At 39.5% G+C, this 22,095-nt stretch overlaps 1 protein-coding gene across 4 annotated transcripts in view; it reads right to left on the reverse strand.

Annotated features, from left to right (window-relative positions):
- The window catches only part of ptpn11b (protein tyrosine phosphatase non-receptor type 11b), a 132,327-nt gene that overhangs the window by 101,109 nt on the left and 9,123 nt on the right, over positions 1–22,095 (reverse strand). Inside the window, exon 1 of one of the 4 annotated variants that reach the window (XM_060852441.1) lies at positions 9,505–9,588. The exons of the other annotated variants lie outside the window; for them this stretch is intronic. Coding sequence (XP_060708424.1) covers positions 9,505–9,512 — 8 coding nt within the window. The 5' untranslated portion in view covers positions 9,513–9,588. Of the gene's footprint in view, positions 1–9,504; positions 9,589–22,095 lie in introns of those variants that run through there. 4 annotated transcript variants of the gene reach the window in all.

Raw genomic sequence — 22,095 nt, forward strand, 5'->3', positions numbered from 1 at the left:
TTCAGCTGAAATACTGCTACCTCTGATTTTAATCTTCTCTTTCTCTCCAATTGTGACTAAATTCGATCAGGCGATGATCACTGCTTCCTAAGGGTTCCTTCACCTTAAGCTCTCTGATCAATTCTGCCTTATTGCACAACTAAATCCAGTATTGCATGTTCCCTACTGGGCTCAATCACAAGCTGTTCCAAGAAGCCATCTCGTGGACATTCCACAAATTCCTTTTCTTGCAAACCACTACCAACCGGACTTTCCCAGTCTACCTGCATATTGAAATCCCCCACGATCACGGTAAACACATTAACAGTGCAGGTTAAAAAGAAACAAAAACAAACAATTTTCAAAATGCTATCAGCCAGCTGCTGTCAAAATGAACTAATAGAAAATAATTTCAATCAACCCACAAAGCCAAGAATCTCAAAAATCAACCCTTTGACTAACAACGTCAATACTAATCAACCGTCAACCAAGGAGTGAGTGCATAAAGACGGAGCCAGTTTATCTTTCGTCACCTGTGAGTGTAAGAATTTGGGGCATCCTGTCTGGAACTGTAATAATTTGGAGAACTTTGCCCAGGGTTGTAACAATGATAAATTAATTATACCTCACAACCATCTTTGTTGATACCTCCTCTCTGTTGCCAGACATTCATTCCCTGATGAACAGGATTATCTTAAGGTGTTTCACTTTCCCATGTACTGGTTATGAAGGAATATACAAGATCACCACTACATTGCCTTCAACCTAGTAAAAGATCAGCTGCAGCACCAACAAATTGTTGTTGTTTAGAAGGAATATTTTTATTTTCCCCCCCACAACATGCTTAAAACATAAATTTTTCACAAACAATACAACTGATTAAATAATATCGCAGTCACTCCAATGCAAAGATGGACTCACTGCGGCATTTTAAAAACTATTTTAATGGTATGCAAACAAAGCATTACAAGATTTACTGGTGTCGTGCAATGGGATAACTCTCTCCACGTATATACAGGTTGCAAAATTGGCACTATAATGGAATATATAGTGGTCTCAGTGTTTACAATTAGCCAGGCTTACATAATTAGTCGTTATGTCTGATGCTAAATTCAGTCAGCTCTCTGCATCTGGTCTTAATGTCTCAATGATTTATGGTTCAAAGCACAAAAAAAAAACCATTCACACACAAACTTCCTCTTTGTCCAACTGTAAATTTCCCTCTGTGCATACGTGTAACAGCAGACCATCAAATTAAGCTTTGCAATTAATTTCTAATTCTACATTATGATATAGCATTCATGCCACCTATAAAGTCTATGAAAGCTAGAATACTTGAAATACAATCTCTTTCATGCCTTAATACCTGAAAATGATTATCAACCCTCCAGCCAAAAACTATAGGCTTGTGAAAAATTTAAATTATGTCTGGTATGGATTACATATTTAGTACTGTCACGACCATCTCCAACCTACATTCACATTCAGCAATCTCAAATGTTTTAACTTACAATTTCTTAGTTTTGAAATGGAGCTTCTGTGACTTGTGAATTGATGTTCTTATGCCCTCCACTGATACTGTTCTGTGACCAAGTAGCATTTGAAAAGACCATAATTAAAATCTTCTGTTTCACAATACCTACAACGATTAGGCACATCTCTTCCACTCAGTTCTATGAATATCTATGGCAAGGTAAGGGTAAACATCAATAGAAGCTATAAATCTGAAACAAATATGTAAGGTGATCTCAGTTACCTGTAAGAAAAATATGGTTGTAATGATAATGCATTTTAACTTTCCAAACATAGACTGGGATTGTCATAACGTTAAGGGCTGCATGGGAAGGAATTCATTAAGTGTGTATGAAAAAAAACACTTATTCAATATGTGGATGTACCTACTAAAAAAGGAGCAATACCTGACCTTCTATTGGAAGAAAAGGAAATGCAAGTGACTGAGGTGTCAGTTTAGGGCAAGCGGTCAGAATTCTATTAGTTTTAAAACAGTTATGGAAACGAATAGAACTGATCAAAAAGTTAAAGTTCTACATTGGGGTAAAGCCAATTCTGATGGTATTAGACAGCAACTTTCAAAAGTTGATGGGGGGGGTGGGGGGGGGGGGGGGGGGGGGAGGCTATTCACAGATGGTTGGCAAAAATAAGGTAACAAGAGTTGAGGCAGTATATTGCCGTTAGGGTGAAAGGCTGATAGAGGCAGGGAATGCCAGATCACTAGAGAAATTGAGGCTCTGGTCAAGAGACAAAAAAAAAGGAGGTGGCATATATCAGGTATAGACAGTTGGTATCAAAGAGCAAAACAGCATTAAGAGAATACTGAGGAGGGCAGAAAGGGGACATGAGGTAACTGTGCAAATAAAGCTTCCAAAAATGAGAATCCAGGAAAATATTCTATGAATACGTTTGGGGAAAAAGAGCAATGAGGGAGCGAATAGAGCTCCTTAAAAGACCAGAATGGCCATCTAGGTGTGGAAGCTGAGGAGATGGGCAAGATACAAAATTAATATTTTGCGTCAGTGTTTACTGTGGAGAAGGACTAAGAATTTAGGGAACTTGGAGAAATAAATATTGATTTCTTGAAAATAGTTCATGTTACAGAAGAGGTGGTGCTGTATGTCTTCTAACACAAAAGGTAGATAAATCCCTGGCACCTGATCAGGTGTTCCCCAGAACTTCATGGGGAGGCAGGGAACAGATTGAGCCACTTGCTGAGATATTTGTATCATCAATAGCCACGGGTAAGGTGCCAGAAGACTGGAGGTTGGCTAATGTGGTGCCATTATTTAAGTAAAGTTGCAAGGAAAAGCCTTACATCAGTTGGAGCGGATTGTGAGGCAATGGATTTACATGCATTTGGAAAGGCAAGGACTGGTTAGGGACAATCAATACAGCTTTGTGCATGGGAAATCATGTCTCACTAACTTGATTGAGTTTTTTGAAGAGGTGACAAACGGAGATTGAAGGCGGCAGAGCAGTAGATGGTGTCTATATGGACTTCATGATGTGGAGGTGCCGGTGTTGGACAGGGTGGAGAAAGTTAAAAATCACAACACCGGGTTGTAGTCTAACAGGTGTATGTGAAAGTACAAGCTTTTGGAGCACTGCTCCTTCGTCGGGTACCTAGTGGGGATGATCATCGGACACTGAATTTATAGTAAAAGATTAAAGTATCATTCAATTGATGCAATGTATTGAACAAACCTAGCTTGCTGTTAAGTCTTTAATAATTTAGAATGGGGATGCAGGACTTCAGCAAAGCATTTGACAAGGTGCTGCACAATAGACCGGTTAGTAAGTTTAGATCATATGGGATCCTGGGAAGCCAGCCAATTGGCTACAAAATTGGCTTAACGGTAAGAGAGAGAGGGTGGTTGTGGTTGAGGGTTGTTTTTCAGATTGGAGGCCTACGACCAGCAATGTGCCACAAGGATCAATGCTAGGTCCACTGCTTCTTTGTAATTTATATAAATGATTTGCATGTGAATATAGGAGAAATGGTGAGCAAGTTTGCAGATGACACCAAAATAGGGACTTTGAACAGATGGGCGAATGAGCAGAAAAGTGGCAGATGAGGTTTATTTTAGATAAATGGGAGGTGTTGCATTTTGGGAAGGCAAACCAGGGCAGGAATTGTACAGTTAATAATAAGGTCTAGGGGAGTATTGCAGACAAAGAGAACTAGGGGTGCAGGTGCATAGTTCCTTAAAAGTAGAGTTACAGGTAGATAGGCAAGTTTACCTTCATTGAGTGTAGGAGTTGGGAAGTCATTTTGCGACTGTGCGGACATTGATGACACCAGTTTTGGAATATTGTGTACGATCCTACAGGAAGGATGTTGGTAAACTTGAAAAGGTGCAGAAAAAATTTACAAAGAATCATGCCAGGTCTGGGAGGGTTTCAGCTACAGTGAGAGGCTGAATAGGCAGAGGCTTTTTTGCCTTGGAGTGGAGACTGAGGTGACCTTATAGAGGTTTATAAAGATCATTGAGTATCTTTAAGACATGGAAAGGTTCTTGATCAGTAAGATGTTCAAGGGTTATGAGGAGAAGGCAGAAAAATGGGGGTGAAAAGCAGATCTGCTATGATTGAATGGCAAAGTAGACTCAATATGTCCAGTGGCCTAATTCTGCTCCTATATCTTATGGTCTTCTGGTCTTTACAGAGAAAGAAAGATAAAAGACCAGTCAAGTGTTGAAATTGCCTACAAGCAATAAAGTGGATTTCAGCAGTGGAGCCAAAGGCAGGCGTAGAGTCAATATTGTTAGAATAGTCAGTATCCACCTTGCTTATGATTGACACTATTTGATTGGAAGCTCATCTCAGTGCTGTCATAACACTGACATTGCAAACTGCAGTTCTGTTGATATGAGGGATAAAGCCGATGATGTCAAAACACAGTTTGCTGTAGGAAGTGAAATCAATAGCATTGTTATTGTTGTGGTTCTGTTCGCCGAGCTGGAAGTTTTTGTTGCAAACGTTTCGTCCCCTGGCTAGGCGACGAAACGTTTGCAACAAAAACTTCCAGCTCGGCGAACAGAACCACAACAACGAGCACCCGAGCTACAAATCTTCGCACAAACCTTGAGCATTGTTATTCCCAATATTTTGATGCAGAAAACTTCTGCACCCCGAGGTACTAAATGTTGAAAAATAATGCGACAATTTCAGTGACAGCAAAGGGGTCAAAAGAAGGGGTGGTCAGGTGGATCTGGGTGTCATCTGTACATATACAATCAATCACTCATTCTACACCAGCTGTGAAAGCCTAACAATATCTCTGACATTTGTTGCAGAGTAAGACTCCATACAGAAAACACAGGTTACACAGAACATATCTTCCAAGGATAGATCAGAGAAATATCTCTAATGATGTATATGATTCTACGTTAGCTTATCTGAAAGATCACATTCACAACAGCAAGACTTTGACTCTACTGAAACTGTAAAGTTTTATATGTTTTGCTACTGTACACATTTTACTGATGTGCTACCTTCCTCATTTAAAATGTTTAAAAGTACCCAAAAGATTATCGTTTTAACAGTGTTAACACTGTCATTCTATTCAACTGAAATTTTACCAAATCTTAGATTGGTCATTGATTATTGTGGCCTTTTCTAGCACTAGCACTAAGCCACAAATGTTTTCTTATTGAGTATAGGAGTTGGGAGGTCACGTTGCAGCTGTACAGGACATGGGTTAGGCCACTGTTGGACTACTGCGTGCAATTCTGGTCTCCTTCCAATTGGAAAGATGTTGTGAGACTTGAAAAGGGTTCAGAAAGGATTTACAAGGATGTTGCCAGGGTTGAAGGATTTGAGCTATAGGGAGAGGCTGAAGAGACTGGGTTTTCTTCCTCTGGAGCGTCGGAAGTTGAGAGGTGATCTTATAGAAGTTTACAAAATTATGAGGGGCATAGATAGGATAAATAGACAAAGTCTTTTCCCTGGGGTCAGGGATTCCAGAACTAGAGGGAATAGGTTTAGGATGAAAGGGGAAAGACATAAAAGAGACCCCAGGAGCAAAGTTTTCACGCAGAGAGTGGTACGTGTATGGAATGAGCTGCCAGAGAAAGTGGTGGAGGCTGGTACAATTATAACATTTAAGAGGCCTTTGGATGGGTTTATGAATGGGAAGGGTTTGAAGGGATATGGGCTGGGTGCTGGCAGGTGGGAATGGATTGGGTTGGGATATCTGGTCGTTGTGGACGGGTTGGACCTAAGGGTCTGTTTCCGTGCTGTACATCTCCATGATTACTGATGTGTACAATGTAAAAAAAAATGGTTTTGCTGTCTTTTTGAATCTGAGGTTAAATTAAGCCCAAATATCTTTTAGGAATAACAATTTGCTTTGTTATAGCTTGCAAATGCACATGCCTGCCACAAATTTAAATAACTTTTGGCATTTTGCAGTCTGAAATGGCACTTTGCACTACCAACATAAAAGTTATCACTTCCACTCACTGAAACAAAAATAAACTTTCCAATAATTGAACAAACAAAAGGTGAACTAATTAAAGCCTTGACATATATACCTTGGTAAATTGTCCCAAATTTGTGGAAAACCAGATCATTGTAGTGCAAAATGCTCAGAAGTAACAGGATAACATTTCTGCTTTACAGTCACATTCTTCTCTACCTGACACGGTGTAAAGTCACTCCTGCGCTTCCTAGCAGCTTCAGCGTGTTGGAAATGTTTACAGCAAAACTGCACACCCATACTTGACAACTTCCCACTCACTAAATTTAACAGAAAAAGCATCAACTTGCAGTTCAAAATTCTGTAAATGTGCACTAAGCATAATTATTAGAATATAAACTTGGTTATCGTGGTTCTGTTCGCCGAGCTGGAAGTTTTTGCTGCAAACGTTTCGTTCCCTGGCTAGGGAACATCATCAGTGCTATTGGAGCCTCCTGTGAAGCGCTGCTTTGATGTTTCTTCCGGTATTTATCAAAGCAGTGCTTCACAGGAGGCTCCAATAGCACTGATGATGTTCCCTAGCCAGGGAACGAAACGTTTGCAGCAAAAACTTCCAGCTCGGCGAACAGAACCACAACAACGGACACCCGAGCTACAAATCTTCAACCAGACTATAAACTTGGTTAATGCAAATAGTTCTAGAAATAAAAAAAGGGAACTTGACATTATGCAAGGAACTTTGCACAACATATAATCTCAGTGATGTTGATGTAACTAAAGGAAGCTATCATATATTCATGTAGAACAGGCTCTTTTTAAACAGTGGAGATTTTAATTGCAGCAGTTGGCGAAATCCTGCCAGGTCCCACCACTAACAATGCAGTAAAGTGATGGTTCATTTTATTTCACAACAATTTGGTGAACTTCACATTTAAAAAGATATTTGTATTGCAATAAACAGCAGTTCAGATAGTAATACAAGTTTCTGGAGGAGAGATAAAATATATTTTTAAGTCTCAATTTCTTGTTTCCTCAGACTAGATTACATTCTTCAAACAAGGGCACTGATTCACATATTGTTTCAGATTAGAGAAAACGGCTTCTGTGCACTATCCCTATATAATTTTGTTCCAGTCTTTACGCTGGTGTAGAGGCTAGTCCAGGAACATACTTAGAAGTAATGTGCCTTTTCGCCATCACACATGGCAGGTGGATCAGAGTGCTGAAAATTGAGCCAAATTGATGTACTGGCATGCCACAAATGCAATGCTAAAAAATACTGAATTGGTTCAATGCATTTTGGAGACCAGTATTCATTATTTTGATCAAGGGACCCACAAAAAAAAAGTGAATTTTTATTGTTACTGTAAATGAGGTGGGTCAGGCATCAACAGATGTCTGCTTTAAACTTCAGTGGCATTTTGATGAAGCAACATAAAGAGGCCTAGCTAAAATGTTACATGAACATTTTGTTTATCACCCATTACACAACAATTCTATGATTATTTTATTTCGAGAAAATAAATGTCTCAAAAATTCTGATTAGTAGAATAAAGTATAAAATAGGAATTAAATTTCTTTTTAAACCTTGCAAAATCTGATACCATATGAAATTGCTGGAACTATGGCATTTTCCTGTTCATGTTAAAGAAAATAAAACCAACTGAGGAATTTTTTGAACGGTCTATTGTGATTAAGGATGCACATGAAGCCACATCCTGATGTGCTGTAAATCTTCTACATGACAATAAAATCAAAATTTATCAGCTGAAATGCAAATATAGTTTAAAATGATTCCAATAATACTGAATTTTTAAAATAATTACCCTGGTTAAACAATGTTGCTGTTCAATTACCTCTCGAAGTTTGGAGCAACAAATTGATGGATTGATGTGTACTTTTCCAGTACTTGTGTAAAGTAGATAGCAGCTGGAAAAGCGCAACAGGTCAGGCAGCATCCAAGGAGCAGGAGAATCAACGTTTCCTGAAGAAGGTCTTATGCCTGAAACGTCAATTCTCCTGCTCCTTGGATGCCGCTTGACTTGCTGTGCTTTTCCAGCAACACATTTTTCAGCTCTGATCTCCAGCATCTGCAGTCCTCACTTTCTCCTAAATTAGATAGCAGGTCACCAGCAAGCTAGTGACAATAAAATCACCAAGTCAAAATTCTTTGAAAGGAATAAGTTTGTGACAAATTCAGTAAAAAAGTGTTTGTATTACAACATTCATCTAACACATGAAATTAAGAAAGAAAAGTGCAAGATAAAGATGATGAATGTTCTTACCCTGAAGTATGCACATATCTTCAGTTCTATAATACACTACTACAACTAACAACTGATTGCTCATGGTCAAAGTCCCACAATAAACTAACACACTTGAATTCACATCAGAGAAACTATCAACATTTAAAAATCTGACAGCATTTGAAACAATAATAGAATTCCTAAAAGTTCCAGTTCTTAGTACTTACAATCTTTCAATACTTTGTTTTCCTTTTTCTTTTTCAATCTAAGATATTGATAATATTTACGGTGTTTTTAGTTTGCATTCTTAACCAAATCTAAATTCAGGATCAGAGTTGCTCAGTTATTGTTTTAACTGTCACACAATTCCCTTCATTAGCAAGGGAAAAAGAAAGAGCCTTGATTAACCAAGAAGTAAAGTTACAAAAAAAAAGGAGTTTATTAACTACACTGAAGTCTCATCTCAATTTCCAAAATTGTTTGTTAATGGAATAAGTATAATAATACAGAACAAATAAAACATAGGTTTAAACCCAAGAAAGTAAAGTAATCAAATGGGTTAAACATTCATATCGATATTCTCTTACGGATAAGAACGTAGGAAAAATGGATAACAATTTTCTGATAAAAAAACCATTTCTAACTCTCCTTAGAAATCCAAAACCACTGCATTCTTTTCCAATTTAATTTACTTGTATATGGAAACAGCAGTAGGCCATTTTATTCCCTCAGCCATGTTTCACCATTCAATGAGATCATGGCTTATTTGTGACCCAAATCCACATGGATGTCTTTGCTTCATTTCCATTACCAGTGATTAATAAAAATCAATCTTTGAGTTAAATGAACAATTTACCAAGCATAATTTACTGTTTTGTGGAACAGAGTTTTAAACTTCTGTTATCCTTTGCACGTAGTTTCACACTTCGTATAGCAATAATAATTTGAATTAATAGTAATTTGAATTAATTTTTAAGTTTAGTGATTTGGGCATCATAAATGTTAGAAGCTCGAGTTGAAAATAATCTGAAAACTAAACAAAATATCCGACAAAACTATACACCAATCTACATTGGCCCAAATAAAACATTTCTGGATTGCAGAGTATTTTCAAATCTAAAAAGAAGCTTTACACATGGTATTGCAGCTGAGTATTTCAAATTAGTATTGAGTATACATTAAGGAACCATACTGCACTCCAACATTGAATGGCTATTCTATTTCAGACATTTTACTTTAAATCCAACAAAAATATGTGTCCTACTACACACTATTGCAAACATTCTCAAACAGAATATTTTATAATTTTGAATAAAAACATAAAAATCTTCACAGCTTCCATACCTCACCATACTGTCCAAAGTTCTTCAGCCCTACAAATAAAGCCAACAGCCACTAATCCAGCTTAAGTATACAAAAGTCAATAACTCCAGAACAGCTCAGGGAAATAAGGGAAAGGGCTTAATTAGGATTTGGTGAGTGTGGTTGGGCAGTTAAGAGAATTTTGTAACAAACAGATTGCAACGCTTGTTCAGAGTCACTGCAACGTTACATTACAACTGTACCTCAGTAGGCTTCCAAGAAGAGACAACAGCTGCTTCAATGAGGTTATGATGCGGAAAAGGAAATCGGATCAAAGTCCTATCGTAGAGAGAGCAGCAGACATTTTTAGGAAGTAAAAACGCTGCTTAGCTTTATTACTGGCTTCCATTAGAGCATAATATTTAACATTCGGGTTTCCTCAAGATTTATTTGATATGTTGTAAAAACGTTCAATTTGATATTTACTGAATCGATTCATCATTTTCAATGGCAGTATTTTGTGTAATATTTCATATTTAATGGTTGTAGTGGAAGCTCTCAGACAAAGTTTACTGAATAACTGAACTGAAGTTCTGACTATTTTTATTTTTCTGAACATCAATCTCATAATAGAATGCGTGCAAACAGCTGTCAGGGTGTAAAATATTTCCTCTTCCCACCACCCCACATTTCCATCTCCCCAACCCTAACTACTTAGTATTTATCTGTACTATAAAAAAATGGTTACTGCAACCATAAAGATTTACTCAAGCTCAATACTCAGTATGAACTATTAAAGTATTGCTGATGAGTTGGTTTTAAATCAAATGAATGCTCTAATACAATGTACATAATTTCCTTCTAACTACTAAACATGTTCACTTCAAAAAAGGCCAGTCAAGCTTTCCATAAATGAGAACTTCAACAATTTGATTAATTTTATTTTATATGTAGGTCCACCAAATTCAAAACAAAAATATTGACCAATTTGGAAACAATAAAGAACTGAATTAAGCTTTTTAACAAATTAGATTCTGTGCTCTGAAATTAACTTTTAAATTATCTGTCAACTCATGTCTAAATAAAATATATTTCACTCCATGGAAATACCAACATTCAAACTGGTACAAAAAAAAAGATAAACACATTTCTCAGGACTACCAACTGTCCAATTGTGCCATTACCCAACTTTCATTTTTGATTATATTCTCAGGTGAACAAAACAAATAGCTTCCACTATACAGGAAACTGAAACACTTCATATTTTGCACTCTCAGAATCCAGCTTTGGGATTACATTTTGGGCCAGGGTAACTTGAAAATATATGCTAACTTCAACTTCGGAAAGATGTTGATCTTATGTGGACTATTTCTCACAACAACCTCTTTGATACCATGAGCACATAGGACCTTGAAGTTTAGTTTGGATTGACTATTTGAATCTGGAATTTCCAGTTCTATTATTCTAAGAAACATTGTAGAAAATCACTGAAAATGATCACTTTTTAATCTTAGAAAGTAAAAGTAATGTCAAATATAAAGAAGTCATAGTGATATAGCATTGTAAAGTTACAATAGTCAATTAGTAGCACGTTATTTGATGACACAGGGCTTCTACATTTAATCAGCATATAAAAAACATAAAACAGGTCAATCTTCATTTTTGATGATAACATCCCTTCACTTGCACCTAATGGAGAACGTTTAAAAATGTCCCATTTGACACGCAGTATATATAATTCTCAAATTTTAATCAGATAGACAGCAAAAACAAACGGTGCAAATTTCACTCCAGCTCCATGGTAAAATTCATCCAATTTTAACATCAAACAAAACAATCCCTGAAAATATTTAATATTGCACAGACGTGTTAACTTAGATTATTTGCTCAAATCCTAAATGCTGTAATGTAATACTTTTTCTGATGCAGAAGGGAGGAGAGCTACCATCTTATTTCAATATTCTATTTGGAAACAAAACAGACCTCTCAACATTAAAAATTATTATAGTTAGTTATCACAGAGAAGCCAAAATGGTCTTCTTCAATTTAATTTTTTTGTACTTGGTCCAATTTTTTGAATTTAGCTGAAAGCAGTTACCTTTGAAAAATTATACAGATACAATCTACTAAATGCAGAATTAAAATTAACTAGTTAATATAGGAAATTTCTCTAGGTGGCAGTAGCATTACCAATCGTGCAGTTAGAGATCTGTTAGAAAGAGATTTTATTCAAGGATAGTTTCCACCTGAAATTGCATGTTGTTTGATATTGCTAACTACAGCTGGAGCAGTTTGTAATAAATGCTTTAAATGAGGCTGGCTTTCTAAATATGTTCCTGCTGACGTCCCAAGATAAAACTAGGAAGCACTGCAAGGAACGATAACAGTAGAAGAAGAAAAACTGCAGTGAACTGGCAGTCAGCCACAACACAATTCAATATGAATTATAACCCATTTCCTTTCTTTTAAATCTATTCCTTCCCGGACACACTATCAAAACTTCAAATAAGACCGAAGGACAAATTTTCCTCTGCTATGCAGCCCATGTACACCTACTGATGAGACAAACCAAAAGGGAAAGATGCACAAGAAAAACATCAATGGATATCTATGCTAACTTTGCAGTTTAATTGCATTTGTACTCTACTGAAGCTCCACTCCTGTGCACCTCAAGACATTTCAAATTTAACTACAGCTTAATTAAATAGAACTGGGTCATGAGACCAGTTCACTTTAATTTTCTTCGAATCTCACCATTTTTAGTTCCAACAAATAACATTTGCGTAATAGTCCAAGTACTAGACAATAGTCATCTGACAAAAAGAGAATCTAATCATCTTCCCTGGACGTTCAATGGCATCACATTCACTGAATTCTCCAACATCAACACTCCAATGCTACCAATCAGAATCTGAACTGCAGCTACTTAAATACTGTGACTACAAGATTTAGAAACTAGGAATTCTACAGCAAGTAATTCACATTTTGAACATCTAAAGCCTCTATCCGTAAGATAGTAAGGTATCCGTAAGATATGGAATAATCTCCACTTGTATGGATCATTACAGCTCCGTGCCATCCAGGACAAAGCAACCTGTCACCCGAAACATTGATTCCCTCCACGGTTGCACAGTGACAGCGATAGTCACCAATAGATGAAGAACAGTTGCAGAAGCAATAACATTTTTTACAAGTATTAGTGGAGTTCCTTCAAAAGCTATGCCTAATAAAAAGGAAAACTTCCAAGGGATCCACACCTTCTTGATGAAGGATCTTCAATCATTTTAACAAACATGGCCAACTCAGTCATACTTGAAAAGGTGACCAATGCCATGAATCTTCTTGTCATTCACTATCAAACATTGATTGCCTCATTCAGAAGGCCAAATATCTACTGCAGGTTCCCCTGATAACAGAAAGGTATATATCAGAAACCTGGGCTGCTTTGGGTTGGCAGGATTCTCCAAAGAAAAACACACATACGGAACATAACCTGATCTGGCTCTCCTACCACAGATGCTCTTCATAAGTTGCAGGGCTACCACTCCACTGATGTCCAATTTGAACATGATTATTTTGTCATTTCACCACACAGCAGAGTGTGTTAAATTCAGTGAGGAAGTATAACTGAGGAAATGGAGTGCAAATTTGGATTTTGAGTACAACTGTTCTCACCCCACAGAGAGAGAGAGAAAAAAAAATCGGTTCTTGCTCCATTACAAAGAGCTAACTGCTTGGTTAGTATTTGCTAAGTGATTAAAGTCTCTTCCACTCTTACAAAGTTAAAATATAATACAAAATGATAGTAATTAACTGCAACTCTTTAAGGATGGCAGTACTGGCAATATATCAAGGTTGCTGCATGGGAGTGTGCCCGGATACTGTTGTGATCCAAAGTGAACAAATCTGTAATAAGTACTTGAAGTTTGAGAAGTGTGAAAACAAGCAAAGTAACTAGTGCAAAAGGAAGCATTTTCTAAAAAAATTCTTGGGGGGGGGGGGGTGTAATTGCGGATGGAGGGAGCAGAGGAAAGAGAACGAGAATTGTGAATTACAACAGTTTACGCCATCCTCAGGACAACTATAATACAATTAGCGATAATCAACATGGCTCTGTAAGTGAGAAGTCATGTCTCAAACTTGATTTTTTTAAAAAAGTAATACTCAGAGGATTGAGAAGGGCAGAGTGGTAGATGTGATCTATATGGAATTCAGTAAGGCATTCGACAAGGTTCCCCATGGGAGACTGGTTAGCAAGGTTAGATCTCGGAGCACAGGGAGAACTAGCTATTTGAATACAGAACTAGCTCGAAGGTAGAAGATAGAGGATGGTGGTTGCTTTTCAAACAGGAGGCCAGTGACCAGTGGAGTGCCACAAGGATTGGTGCTGGCTCCACTACTTTTTGTCATTTATAGAAATGATTTGGAAGTGTGCTTAAGGGGTATAGTGAGTAAGTTTGCAAGTGACACCAAGATTGGACGTGTAATGGGCAGCGAAGAAGGTGACCTCGGTCAGATGAGCAAATAGGTTGAGGAGTGGCAGGTGGAGTTTAATTCAGATAAATGGGAGGTGCTGCATTTCAGCAAATTTAAAGCAGGAACTTATAGACTTAATGGTAAAGTCCTGGGGAGTGTTGCTGAACAAAGAGACCTTGGAGTGCATGCTCATAGCTCATTGAGAGTAAAGTCGCAGGTAGATAGGATAGTGAAGGCGGCGCTTGGTGTGCTTTCCTTTATTGGTCAGAGTATTGAGTACAGGAGTTGGGAGGTCATGTCGCAGCTGTACAAGACATTGATTAGGCCTGTTTGAATGTTGCGTGCAATTCTGGTCTCCTTCCTATCAGAAAGGTGTTGTGAAACTTTAAAGGGTTCAGAAAAGGTTTAAAAGGATGTTGCCAGGGTTGGAGGATTTGAGCTATAGGGAGAGGCTGAATGTGCTCGGGCTGTTTTCCCTGGAGCATTGGAGGCGGAGCTTGACCTTAAAGATTTATAAGTCATGAGAGACATGGATAAGGTAAATAGACAAGGTCTTTTTCCTGGGGTGGGGGAGTTCAGAACAAGAGGGCATAGGTTTAGGGTGAGAGGGAAAAGACAAAAGAGACCTAAGAGGCAACTTTTTCATGCAGAGGATGAGGAGTGTGTGGAATGGGCTGCCAGAGGAAGTTGTGGAGGCTAGTACAATTGCAACATTTAAAAGGCATCTGGATGGGTATATGAATAGGAAGAGTTTGGAGGGATATGGACTGGGTACTGACAGGTGGGACTAGGTTGGGTTGGGATATCTGGTCGGCATGGACGAAGTAGACTGAAGGGTCTGTTTCCGTGCTGTACATCGCCTTGAATTTATGACTAATCACATGGAAAAAAAAATTCTTAAAAAAAGGATATGTTACCAAAGTTAGACAAACATCAACAGTATTAGATCACTGTAAAGAATGGTTTCAGGAAGAGGAGGAAATCAGATAACTAAATTAGTCATTAAAAGAAAAATAAATGATTAAAACAATGTTTCTATTAAATGTTAACAAACTATTTTCCTCAGTTAAAAAAAATGTTAGTGTCAAAAAGGTTTAGTGTGTGAGAAACATTATAAATATCCTTCTGACTGCGTTGTGTGGTAGAACAGTGACTAAACTTCAAAAGGATTTAACTGGCTGTAAAGTGTTTTGGGACCTCCTGAGGTCATGAAAGGCAATTGTATAAATGTGGTTTTGTTTTCATTCATTCATTGTCAATTTTTCCAAAAGAATCACTTTAACTGGTAACGATTTTTTTTTATTAAATCTTTCTGAACAGCATGTTTAAAGGTCAGAATGTGGGTGTAGGTACAAAAGTAGCTATCTGAATTCTACAGCAGACATATATCTTCCATTCATATTCCAAATTGATTTGTTTCCCCTTTCGAAGCTACATTACTCCACATTTCTTATTAGTAAGAAATTATACTGGGCTTTGAAAAGTACGAAACAGCAAATTTCATTTATCCTCAAAATTTGAATGAAATAAAAATCAATTCACATTTCATTGAACTGATATATATTTATATTTTCAAATTGCATCTGTGCCCTTTGTTGAATAGAAAAAAAAAGGCATTTCTAATTCTGTGCAAAACAGAGAGGGTTTCTACTTGGAATGGCAGGTTAACTAGTTTATTTTTCCAGATGATGTGAACATTTGACATTCTTACCAATTTTATTGCCTCGGAGAACAATCCCCAGACAGATTTTGCTTGGGGCGGTGCTAAATCTCTCATCCCATGTACACACTGCATTTCTTTTTTGGAATTGTAGATTCCTGAATATGGCATAGTTAAAACCTTTTTTTTAAAAAAGTTATCAGGAGAAAATAGGTTATATTTCTGTAGATCCACAAGTCCAGTAATGTTCAGTAATTAGCAAAAGAATCTTTGAACGGCTCAACACAGATGCACTAATGGTATAGGCTGATGCTCAAGTATTAATCACATTGAAGTCAGTGAATCTACAAAAATAATTAAATTTTAAAAATCCTAAAGCAATCAAGTCTGGATAGCCATTGATCCTGAATAAAATATTCAAACTTAGCCGATTGGAGTTAATATTTGGTAACTTTATTCTTATATAAATTATTTTTTTGATCATTCAGTTTCCTTCCTCTATTTCCTCATACCCAAGCACGAGACCCTTTCAAGTCTGTGAAAACCAGTAAAATAGAAAAGTATAAAAAGGCGTTGGCTCTCAATTTCAGTAAAACCCACCTAACATTTGTGCTAGCACATTGTCTTTTTATCATCTCGTCAGGAGCAACAGTAGGAAAACTGGCAAAGTCATATTTTATTTTATGAAACCTATGTTGCAATATTTAAATTAACAGTAGATAAATGCACAAAGCCTTACAGAATGAGCTGAAGGATGCATAAGTAGAGGAGAAAATAAGTTTGTATGCATGTTCACAACAGGGTTATATAAACACAGGTAGCTGTGACCATGTGTATACTTAAAATTAATATGTAGTTTGTTCATTGTATTGCAAGGTATTTAAAGCAGAAACAGGTCAAATCCAATGTGTCACTTATTCCTTACTGACTAACTCAAATGAATCACAATCAAATTCTCAAATTAAACTAGAAAAGTGATATGAAAACCTAACATTTTGCTAAAGTGTCATAGATGATAATTTTGTAATAATACTGAAGCTTTTACAGTAATTTTTTTAATTAAAAAAAGGTCCAATATTTTTAGTAGGAAGTTCAGCTAGTCTAAGTGGGAAGCTCAAGTGTGGGATAGCTGTTCATTGACCAGTTGCTGAAGGAATTAGACACTAATTCTGCCCTGGTAGGGAAAGGGAATGCTGCAGCTACAAAATGCAATGCCTCAGCTGTAGTCAACAATATGATAGTTCAAGTATCCTTGCCCTCAATGATATTATCTGCAAACAAGGAGTCGGTTACTTCAAAGTGAAGAAAAAATGCTTGGTTATTACAACAACTTTCATATTGGGATGTTCAAAGAGACTAGGAGAAAGTGAGGACTGCAGATGCTGGAGATCAGACTCGAGTGTATGGTGCTGGAAAAGCAGAGCAGCTTAGGCAGCATCAGAGGAACAGGAGAATCGACATTTCGGGCAATAAGCTCTTGATCAGGAATGAGGCTTGTGGGTCAGGGTCTGAGAGACAAATGGGTTGGGGGAAAAAAAAAGCCAAGAATGTGATAGATAGATGAAGGTGGGGAAGGTGATAGGTCTGAGACGAGGGTGGAGCGGATGGATAGGAAAGATGATGGGTAGGTCAAGAGGGCAGTGCCAATTTGGAGGCTTAGGGCTAGATACTGTGGGGGGGGGGGGGGGGGGGGCGGGGAAGGGAAGTGAGAAAGCTGGCGAAATTCACATTAACCCCATGTGGTTGCAGGGTCGGAAAAAAGTGGAAGATGAGGCATTCTTCCTCTAGGTATTGGGTGATAAGGGTTTGGCAATGGAGGCGACCTAGGAATTGCATGTCCTTGGTAGAGTGGGAGGGGCAATTGAAGTGTTCAGCCATGGGGCAGTAGGGTTTGTTGTGCGGGTGTCTGAAACGATCCACAAGTTGACATCCAGTCTCCCCGATGTAAAGGAGACCACATCGGATGCAATGGATACAGTAGATGACACTGAAGGTACAAGTAAATTTCTGTCAGATGTAGAAGGATCCTTTGGGCCCTTGAATGGAGGGGAGAGCAGAGGTGTGGGTGCAGGTTTTGCACTTCCTGAGGTGGCATAGGAAGGTGCTGGGAGTCTGGTGTGGGCTGGTGGAAGTGCATGGATCTGACAAGGGAGTCAGAGGGGGAACGGTCTTTCTGTAACACTGATTGAGATGTATGCGCGTGCACATGTGCGAGTGTGTGCGTGTCCATCATGGTTGGGTCTGTTTGTAGGTGCCGGAAGTTGCAAAAGATGATGGGGTGAATACGGAGGTTGGTGGGGTGGAAGGTGAGGACCAGCGGTTCTGTCCTTGTTGTTTTGGGAGGGGTGGGATTTAAGGCAGAGGTGCAGGAAGTGGAGGAAATGCGCTGGAGGGCATAGTCAACTACATGGGAGGGGAAATTGCAATCTTTGAAGGAGGCGGCCTTCTGGGGTTTTCTAAGGTGGAATTGGTCATCCTGAGAACCAATGCTACGAAGGCGTAGGAATTGGGAATAAAGGATGGCATTCTTACAGGAGGTGGAGTAGCCTAGGTAGCCTTGGGAGTTGGTGGTTTGTAGTAGATGTCTGTGGTTAGTCAGTTGCTGGAGGCAGAGAAGTCCAGGAAGGGGAGGGAGGTGTCCAACATGGTTTAGGTGGATTTAATGTCAGGTGAAAGGTGCAAATGAAGTTGAGGAACTATTCAACATACTCATGGGAGCAGGAGGTAGTGCCAATACAGTCATTGATATAGTGGAGGAAAAGGTTTTGGGGGAGGGGCGCCGGTGTAGCTGCGGTAGATGGACTATTCCACATACCCTACAAAGAGTCAGGCATAGCTGGGGCCTATGTGGGTGCCCACGGCTACCGCTTTGGTTTGAAGGGAGTGGGAGGATTGGAAAGACAAGTTAGAGGGCGAGAACCAGTTCAACCAGGCAGATGAGGGTATCAGTATAAGGGTACTCGTTAGGATGGTGAGAGGAAGAAACTGAGGGCTTGGAGGCCTTAGTCAAGGTGGATAGATGTGTACAGGGACTGGATGTCCATAGTGAAGATAAGGTGGGTCAGGGAAACAAAAGTCTTGGAGGTGATTAAAGGGTGTCCCGAACATGGGTGGGGAGTTCCTGGACTAAGGGGACAGGACAATGTCAAGGTATGCAGAGTTGCGTTCAGTGGGACAGGAACAGGCTCACACAATGGGTTGACCGACAGCTACAAAGTGAATGTACATTTACAAAAACGGCAGGATTTGTAAAATGTAGTGCCACCTGTGTCCTTGGTAGGTTTTTTTGCTGCCTTTCCCTCCCACTACATTTAAAGCACTGTTCCAATGTCTACAATTGGAATAGGGAGGAGAACCAGCCTCTAGCTGACCTGGAGGACTCAGGGCCCAGGTCTTAGAGAATGCCTTTTGCAGTTGTAGGCTTACCCTCCTCAGCATGCATTGGCAGGACAGGTACAGAGTAGGTGGACAGACAGAGCATCTTCAGGAGTGTCCCGAGAACGTATCTTGAGGCCTTGTGTTTGGCCCTTCCTTCCTTTTGGTGCCTGCTGACACCAACTTTTCTTCAGAGTCAAGATCCCTCATCCTCCTCTCACCTTGTCACAGATGCAGAACACCAATAACTAAAGTGATGGAATGCAAGTTCATGCATATTGGGCAGCACGGTGGCACAGTGGTTAGCACTGCTGCCTCACAGCGCCTGAGACCCGGGTTCAATTCCCGACTCAGGTGACTGACTGTGTGGAGTTTGCACGTTCTCCCCGTGTCTGTGTGGGTTTCCTCCGGGTGCTCCGGTTTCCTCCCGCAGTCCAAAGATGTGCGGATCAGGTGAATTGGCTATGCTAAATTGCCAGTAGTGTTAGGTAAGGGGTAAATGTAGGGGTATGGGTGAGTTGCACTTCGGCGGGTCAGTGTGGACTTGTTGGGCCGAAGGGCCTGTTTCCACACTGTTAGTAATCTAATATTTCCAGTGTACACAGAGTGCGCTGGACATGGGTTTCCTGTTGGTTGCTGACCTGTTCATGGAGGCAGCTACACGTATGCATCTTGGAAACCACATTATACTGATAAATGTTGATGGACTTCATCCTTGATCCTGTTTACTGACTGCTTTTGACAAACCTATCCGATATTCCTTTGCATCTCAGTGCATTTTGATCAAGTCAATAATGGCAGAAACTATGGGACCATCTTCTGCCTGAGGGAGCTGCTGGTGCCTGGTCTCCAGCAGTGCTGAACACTCGAGTCCAGGGGCACTTCTTCCCTGACAAGCCACAGAGATGTTTCAGTCATGTGCTCACCAGATTTTCTTGATTAAAGTCGGTAGCACAGACAATCCAATGAGGTTAAAGTCTGATATGCTGAAGGATGCAGATAAAAGCCTTGCTGGTGTGTCCTCTTAGTGTTGCATAGCTTTGTCCTTAGAGGTGGAGATTGTGAATGACTGCCTACTCTTAGCTCAAAGTCCCACTAATACCTACATAAGCAGAAAAGTGGAAAAGGACTAAACACTTGTTCAGGATAAGGATTAAAATTATCTAGCACTGGCTTGTATGGTGCAGCAGCACATCATGAAGCTCACTTGCTTTGTGGCCTTTTGGCTGTTTGCGTCCTCACATGAGCAGTCCTGCTCTTTGCATGACTCACATGGAGTCTAATATCTGCCATCCCATTGCCAGTCTTGAAATCTCAGCCTGGTTAGGAGATGATTTTTGCCTGCAATTACACAAAGGGAGGGATGGAATGCAATGGAAGTGATGTTATTGATAAGGTGAGGCCAAGATGGGTGGGGAGGTGTCTGCAATGAGAGAGTAAGAAATGCAAAGGTCAGATAAAAATTAGCATCTTGGGAGGATGACGTGAGTGAGAGCCATTGAATAGACATAAAACCCTTAGTGTTGAATGCAGTACGAGCCTCAGTATGCAGTGGCAGGGTTAGAGGGAGTAATGGCGAGTCTGGGAATGTGACATAATACAGCCGCAAATGGTGGCGCTTACCGTTGTGAGTGCAAAGATTAGTAGCCTTCTTTTGGCATTGCTGGGTGTTTCTTTTAACATGAGACACCATGCTAGCCCAGGCAGCTATTTCTGTCCAAGCTAGCTGTGTTTGGTGGCATGGTTTCCTTTGGTGACCTGGAGGAGATTACACTGCTCTTCTCTCAATTGTCCTGTTTGGTCTGCACCTCCAAGTCTGGGAAACCGTGTGCCAGCTTCCTTTCTTGGGCTATTTGCTTAGTTACAATTGTAGGGCAGCAGAGTGAGAAACAGCAAGAAAGAAAGAGGGTGCTCAATAAATTTGAAACAACAGCGAAGATCTGTCAAAAATTAAAGTCAACAACTCTATTAAAAGTCACACAACACTAGGTTATAGTCCACTAGGTTTATTTGGAAGCACTAGCTTTCAGAGCTCTGCTCCTTCATCAGATGATTTTGAAGCAGGACCATAAGACACAGAATTTGTAGCAAAAGATTACAATGATATATTGAACAGACCTAGCTTGTCAAGTCGATGTAAATCCCAGAACCTCTTTTCAGTCACATTCTCAAGATAATTTAAAAGGTTTTACAACAACAAGGTGACATCTTAGCTCAGATAACGCCTTAAAAAATGTGAAAATTAACTAGGAGAAAGTGAGAATTGCAGATGCTGGAGATCAGAGTCGAGAGGGTGGTGCCGGAAAAGCACAGGTCAGGCAGTATCTGATGAGCAGGAGTTTCGGGCAAGAGCCCTTAATCAGGAAGGAGGCTTGTGAGCAGAGTGGAGGGGGGGAGAGAGAGAAAGAGAGAAAGAGAGAAAGAGAGAAAGAGAGAAAGAGAGAAAGAGAGAAAGAAAGAGAGAAAGAGAGAAAGTAGCTGAGTGTGCGATAGGTAGATGGAAGGTGGGGGTAATGGTGATAGGCTGGAGAGGAGAGTGGACTGGATAGGTATCAATATGGACTTCACTGGTTTCCTCATTTCACCTCCCGCTACCTTATCCCAGATCCAACCTTCCAACTTGGCACCACACTCACGACCTGTCCATTTTCCTTCCCACCTATCCACTCCACCCTCCTATCCGACTTATCGCCATTACCCCCACTTCCATCTACCTTCCCCTCCACCCCCCTCCCATTTATCTCTCTACCCCCTTGGCTCAAAAGTCTAATTCCTGATGAAAGGCTTTTGCCCAAAACGTCGATTTTCCAGCTCCTCGGATGCTGCCTGACCTGCTGTGCTTTTCCAGCATCGCACTCTCGATTTAAAAAGGTGCGAGTCAAACCCATCTAAAAAGTCGAGGTTGGTCTGACTCACATCATTTGAGGCATTGTCTAGGCTGAGATGTCACCTTTTGTTACAGAAACCTTAAATTATCTTGAGAATGTGACTTAAAAGAAGTTCTGGGATTTACATGTTAAAGAATCGAAACCAGCAAATCCATTCTAAAAGATGAAAAGGCTTGACAAGCTAGGTTTGTTCAATATATTATTGAATGACTGTAATCCTTTGCTACCAATTCT

The sequence above is a fragment of the Hemiscyllium ocellatum genome, chromosome 37 (assembly GCF_020745735.1).
Source record: "Hemiscyllium ocellatum isolate sHemOce1 chromosome 37, sHemOce1.pat.X.cur, whole genome shotgun sequence".
NCBI classification, from domain to species: domain Eukaryota; kingdom Metazoa; phylum Chordata; class Chondrichthyes; order Orectolobiformes; family Hemiscylliidae; genus Hemiscyllium; species Hemiscyllium ocellatum.